Consider the following 6,632-nt stretch of genomic DNA (forward strand, 5'->3'; position numbering starts at 1 on the left):
AAGTTACAAAATAATAATTAATGGAAGCAGTCGATTTCTCAGAGAGAACGTGTAACAAAGAAAATACTTACAATTAATAAATAAAACAATTAAGTTGAGTGTTTTATAAAGATGTAAGTCTGGTCTCAGCACCTGACCGGCGACTGGTCCCGGGTCAGCCTGCTGGGGCTGCGGGTCGGTGCTGGGACCGGGGGCTGGAGCTGGGACGGGGAGGAGACTCCAGATGCGGGGTGGTACAATGTGGCGAGTCCTCCTGCACTCACAGGACGCATGAGAGCTGAGGATAGTCGGAGCAAACTGAAGCAAAGTTGGGTAAGAAACTGCAAAAATAATTGTAGTATCGTTGAACCTACTTTATATGTTTTTTAAATATGTTTTGTGTTGTGCATGTTTCGGTTCTGATACTTCAGAAGACTTAAGTTGAGTTGCATTTGTGCTCATTATTATGGAAGAAAAAAATCAGGAGCTGTGAGGTGATGGCGCACAGATTGCATGCAGCCCAGTCCACGTTCCAAGGACATTCAAGCATCCAAAGCGTTTAGCAGTGTGCGTAATGTGTACCGAATAATTGTGGGATAATTTGCGTGTATGTAATGGCTGTTGAGAGCTGACATGTGGTGCTGTGTTTTCACTGGAGAGGAGCAGGAGGAGGGACTTCACAGCTCAGCCTGCAGGAATGGCACTACAATGGAAAGAGAGGGTGCCAAGAGGGAAAACACACACACACACACACACAAACCAGTTGCTTCCAGAGGCTGGGGTCGATGAGGGCATGATTTAGATGTGTGTATTTTATTGTTACATGTCATAGTGGCCTAAAAACTAAAGTAAGCAAAATGACAGCATTGCATCTCATGTTGCTGTCCTCAGGAACGCTAACTAGTGTGTGTGTGTGTGTGTGTGTGTGTGTGTGTGTGTGTGTGTGTGTGTGTGTGTGTGTGGGGGGGTGGGGGGGGTGGGTGTGGGGGTGGGTGGGTGGGGGGAAAGGGGTCTTTAGCTGGAAAGGGAAGGACTACATGGGGAGAGGGGGGGTTAATCGCTCCCAGATGTGTGCTGTGAAAACATATGGTTTCCGATAGCCACTGTGATGCACAAGAAGAATGTGTGTGTGTGTGTGTGTGTGTGTGTGTGTGTGTGTGTGTGTGTGTGTGTGTGTGTGTGTGTGTGTGTGTGTGTGATTCTGCTACACAAATACACAGCTTTACTGTTACACATGGAGAAATTGTGCAAACTGTGTTTAATCACGTTTTGTATCCAGTGTGGCCTTACAAAAATAAAAATGTGCATGCAGTCACAGGGAGAGAAAAAGTCCACAGGGAAGGGTGTACAAAGCAGAAACTAACTGCTTTATGTTGTGTGTGTGTGTGTGTGTGTGTGTGTGTGTGTGTGTGTGTGTGTGTGTGTGTGTGTGTGTGTGTGTGTGGTGTGTGTGTGTGTGTGTGTGTGTGAGAAACAGCCTGCTGTGCTGCAGCAAAGGAGAAGCATTCATACTTTCCACAAAGTGGAAAAGTAGTTTAGTGAGTGTTAGAGGAAGTTAAGGTAATGGATTTTGCTGTATGCAACATTTTCCGAAGTGACTTCCGGAGTGTCATTGACAATTTAACTTAAAGGGGGATTATCAGTGATGTCTTTGATGTCCTGATGCTGTCATTGTTCATGTTTTTCTGTCCACATGTCATTTCCACTCAACATGAGAGGCTTTTGCTCTGTGGAGTGAAGAAGAAAGAAAAGGGGCAAAAGGAGGAGGGGGTTCGAGGAAATGACCAGTGAGGGTGACAGAAGGGAAATGAAGGATGTGGAGACAGACAGAGAGAGGGAGGGAGGGAGGGATGAAGAAAACTCAGGGAGAGGGGTGGGGTTGAGGGGTCCTCTGTTTCCTTTCCTGGAATGCAGCCCCAAGACTGTCTGCTGCAGTGAGGAAAAGTGGGAAAACAGAGAGATTGTTCCTAGGAAGACAGACGTGCCACATTCTTGCTGTCAGACTTTTTTTCCCCCTCTTTTTCTTGCCGTGGCTGTTTGGGGCCAGTGGAGGGGGAGAAGGGGAGGAAGGAGGGCAGAGAGAGGGGAGAACAGTGGGGGGTTGGAAAGGTGACGGAGGGCAAGGAAAAAGAGGGGAGGAGAGAGTTCAGGAATATCCAGCCCTGAGCTCTTTATTCCCCTCGTGTTGCTCTGTTTTGATTATTAACTCTCTCCTTATCTCCCCCTCAGGGTTAAAGTCAGTCTACCTCCCAGAGTGACCATGAGAGTCCTCCTACTCATCTGCATGCCAGGTAACTGCACCAACCGACCACTGAAGCCCCTGAAGACCTTTATCACTTATTATAACTCATATTCATTACTAAACGGTGCAACCATTACAGTTAAAGGATATTCATTATCATAAATACTTGTATTAAATCTTCTGCTAATTGTTAGATGAGAAGATTGATACAGCTGAATATATTTGAAGCAACAGCTACCGTTAGCTTAGCATAAAGACTGTGAACGGGGGAAATAACTAGCTTTGCTCTGTCTTACATACTTTCTCATAAGGTAATGTAATTTAAAAGCTGTCTTAAATAGTTAAAGAAAATAGTAATGCTTTGCACTATTGTAAGACTATGTTACCTTTGAAATTAAACATACTCTTGGAAATAAAAAGTTGAATTCATAAGAAACTAAAAGGCCACCAATGTTAGTAAAGTAATATGTGTATCCGCCTTGTGAGTCAGATCCTGTGCAACATTTTAAGTGTTCGTCCTTGGCACATTCAATAAAGCAAAAACACTTTCTCAGTTCAATACACTCATGGTTTTTTTCAGCATTACTTGGTCTGGTATGAATATGGGGGCTAACAAAGCAAACTTTAATATGAACCCCTTCAAAGACAAACAAATCTCATAAAACTAAAAAACTGTTTTTTAAAAAGTAATAATGAAAACACACCATGGCTCAATTCAAACCAGAACTCACTCGTGGTCTTGTGTCTTGATGTAGCGTTGGCTCACTGTGGCTGCAGAAGGGAGGAACAGGAAAATGGTGCATGCTCCAAAGTGTTACGCAATATCAAGCGTAATATCAAGCACTGGCTAACAACAGTCAAACAGATCAAGAATGGCGTATTCTATTGAATATATGGAAATGAATAAGGGTGTGTTTTGTGTCATAAGAACTCAAAATGCCATTTGTGGCAGGAAGATTTCAAGAAAAAGTACAATGTTCAAACATGGACATTTAAAACCAAAAGCAAGAGTAGAAGTGTACCTAAAAAAGAGAAAACAAGATGCTCAGTTACAGTATTCAGAGTAAATGCCGACCTTCCCTCCCTGTATTTCACTCATCACCCCATCTTTGTGATTATTCTTGTGAAATGTCAACAGCCCTGCTGCTCGCCCAGGCTCAGTACCAGGAACCCTTTCCTTTTCTGGGTGAGTTCATTAAGAGAATCTCGATTTGATTGTTGCAGCTAACCATCAGTTTACATCCCAGCTCCGCACATCTGTTCTCCATCTCTGTATGTTCTCTGATGTGTCCACCTAGCCTCAAGGATCTCTCTCCTCATTACTTTGTTATTTACCTCCCGCACAGCAACTGTGCTCACAGTGTAAATAGCACTTTTGTAACTCTGCATGTTATTATTTTCAAACATCTTGCATATGAAGTCATTACACCCTTGCAAATGGCTTGTTTTGTTCAGTGTTGGCGTGCAGGTGGTTTATTTTTTATCGGGCAATGCTTTTTGTTGTGAAGTACTGCCTGTAATTAGTGATCAAGTTATTGTTGCTTTTATCTTTCCAGTGTAATAGTTGACCTCTGCTTTTGTTTCCATTAAGCTTGCGACGGGTGTACGTCATCAACAAAGAGGTTTGCGTGAGGACTGTGTGTGCACATGAAGAGCTGCTCAGAGGTGCGTTCAGAGTTATGCTTTCTTTGTGTTTGACACTTGTAATTGTAGAATCTGATTTATTTACTGTAGACCAAATCTTGGTATGAAGTATAAACAAACACAGAACAAAACAGCAGTACAAAGGTAAACAAGCAGAACAGACATTTAGCACAGCCTCCCTCTATCATCCTGGGTTTATCGGTCTGCACTCTGCAGTAATGGAAGGCTTGAACATAGTCAGATGTTTTGGCTGTTCTTTCTATTCTCAACAAGGTTTGTTTGTCTTACATTCAAACAAAACATAATACTCTTACCCCATACATTTGGAAATGCATAGATTTTAAAACTTTTAAAGGTCACCTATTGTGAAAAATCCACTTTTTCACGTCTTTTCTACAGAAACATGTGTCCCCTCTGTGTAAAGAGATTCTGAAAGTTTCCGGAAAAAATATTCTCTCTTTTTGTCCTGATCCATTTATATAAAAACCTGTCAGCTGATCAGATTTTGCCCACCTTATGATGTCATAACGATGTTTTGGCTTGTGTAACCATTAGCCAATAACTAACCAAGATAACACCCCCCACCTTATCACCTGAATCTCCTCCTATGCCCTTTCACACCAACGCGGTTCCCGTTCTAGCTCCGTGCTAGAGCTTTTCTGGTTCGGAACCGGTTTTTCTTTTCAGCCTCCGTTTGTTCACACCGCCCAGAGCCCGACTGGTGCTGCCGCAGCTGCGTCATGACGTCACTGATTTTCTCCCCAACGGCGTTGGGTCGATAATCGTGTTGCTTTTAATCATATGAAGCCAGATTAAATTAAATAACTACTTCTCAACCCTTATACTTTTCTCCAGAATGCCGTGGTTAATTGTTTATTAATGTGTTTCAGCTGCATTTACCGACTGCTGCAGTGCTGCCCGCTGTTTGGCATCACAGCGCTGTTATGAAAGTTTCTCTGGTATAAAATGGGTGGTGTTAGCATAGCAACCAAAGATAAACTGACTATCTTGACTACTTGTTGCTATCCTATTGTGGCATAAGCCGTTTTCTACAGGCACATTTTTCATTATGATTCTACTTGTTATAGTCGGACATGACAACCTGTGCAGCCCATGTATTGATTCCATCCGATAGCTGCTATAATACAAAACAAAACGTCTGCCTCTCTCCACAATGATCAATGACAGCGAACGGATGGTCAAAGTAAGGTACAAATAAACAGAATCACACGAAGCCTGGTTAGTGTTGCCTGACTTTATAAAGTGTGTTCTTTTTAATAAGTGTGTGGTTGCGTTCTAGTCACTTTGGCCAGCGCTACTGCTTGTTACAACTTTCATTTGCCGTAGGCCTACTCGCCATAAACTGTTATTGCTCAGGTTGATACCGCCCCTGCCTCCGACGTAAGCGGTTCTTGCTTCTAGACTGACAATTTTTTGGTGCTTGGTAAGCACCGGTGTTCGGTGCTTAGAGCCGGCTCCGCTGCGGTGTGAACAGGAAAAAACGGTGCTTATCAGGCTCTAGCTCCGAACCTGGAACCACGTTGGTGTGAAAGGGGCACCAGAGCACCATTGTGTTCTTTTTAACCAAATATCTGGTGTTGGGAGTGGAACCTTATTTTCATCTAAAGCTACAGACACAGAATCAGCCCTTTTGAAACAGGGCTGAAACAGAGGGGTTTATGGGATGCCGTTTGGTATTTCGAGTCAAACACTTCAGAAACATGTTTTGTATATAACTGAGACCTATAATATATTGATGAAAAACAGTATAATAGGGGACCTTTAAGACTTTCTTGTTATTTTAGGACTTGCTTTTAGAAGATTAGAGGTAGCCTAGGCCTACACAATGTTTAAACAAAGTAGATTGTTCCTTCTTAACTCTGGGTCTCTGTGTTTAGCGGACATGTGTCGTGATCAGTTCTCTCGCTGCGGCGTGGCGGCGCTGAGCGGTCAGTGCTCATCGATAGGAGGAAGCTGCGGGAAGAGCTGCGGTGGCTGCTGATGGATTCAGAGATCAGGGACACTACCTGCCCAGATACTGCCACTTCTTCTTCAACCCCTCCTTATCCTCTTCCTGCTCCCACTTTCTCCTGACTTTACCTTCTGACTCTTTCCTGTAGGCCTACCAATTATTACTCCTGTGCGAAAAGCACTTTTGTGTTGTGTTTATCTTTGTCTTTTACTATGTATGTCTGCCCAGTAGATCCTGTGTGTATGGATGAATATACTCCAAAGAACATTGATGATTGTATAAACCGCTGGTGCTATAACATCACACTGGTGCTATAAAAATGAATAGAGATGCACATAAGACTGCGGAACATCTTATTTCTATTTGTTTTTGTCATATTGTACCGTATTAATCTCATGCTTTGTGTTTGTTGGTATGTTACTGTACTTGTGTTGAAAAGTAGTCTCATGATGAGCAACCCATCAGTGTCCCCTGTGCACTGACATCAGAAAAACTAATGAATATCCAGCCATGGTAGATCGTGAGATGCGTGGTGAGAGACCTCAGTGTTTGTACTACTGCCACCTGGATCTGTGCTTAGCAACCGAGCAGCAAGCTTACATAAAAAAAATACTTCAGTGGCAACAAGTGCGTTCAAAAGGCATCTCACAAACGGCCTCTGTACTACTGCTTTGTAAAACTGTCAGAAAACTGTCACTATAAAGACTGAGAAAAAAAATAAACTTTTTTTTACTACATCTGTTCAGTGTGTGATTGAGTCATCGCTGTAATTTCATCTGAGGAGGAAGCTCAGAG

General features: G+C 42.9%; 1 protein-coding gene across 1 annotated transcript; it reads left to right on the forward strand.

Moving 5' to 3' along the window:
- The first annotated feature begins 213 nt into the window (after nt 1-213).
- mfap2 (microfibril associated protein 2) lies at nt 214-6,576 on the forward strand. Its single transcript, XM_034223704.1, has 5 exons — nt 214-312; nt 2,209-2,270; nt 3,360-3,419; nt 3,797-3,886; nt 5,764-6,576. The coding sequence occupies exons 2-5, from the start codon at nt 2,240-2,242 to the stop codon at nt 5,865-5,867; spliced, it is 285 nt and encodes a 94-aa protein (XP_034079595.1). The 5' UTR covers nt 214-312; nt 2,209-2,239; the 3' UTR covers nt 5,868-6,576.
- Nucleotides 6,577-6,632: the final 56 nt, after the last annotated feature.

This window comes from Gymnodraco acuticeps, unplaced genomic scaffold, assembly GCF_902827175.1.
Source record: "Gymnodraco acuticeps unplaced genomic scaffold, fGymAcu1.1, whole genome shotgun sequence".
NCBI lineage: Eukaryota > Metazoa > Chordata > Actinopteri > Perciformes > Bathydraconidae > Gymnodraco > Gymnodraco acuticeps.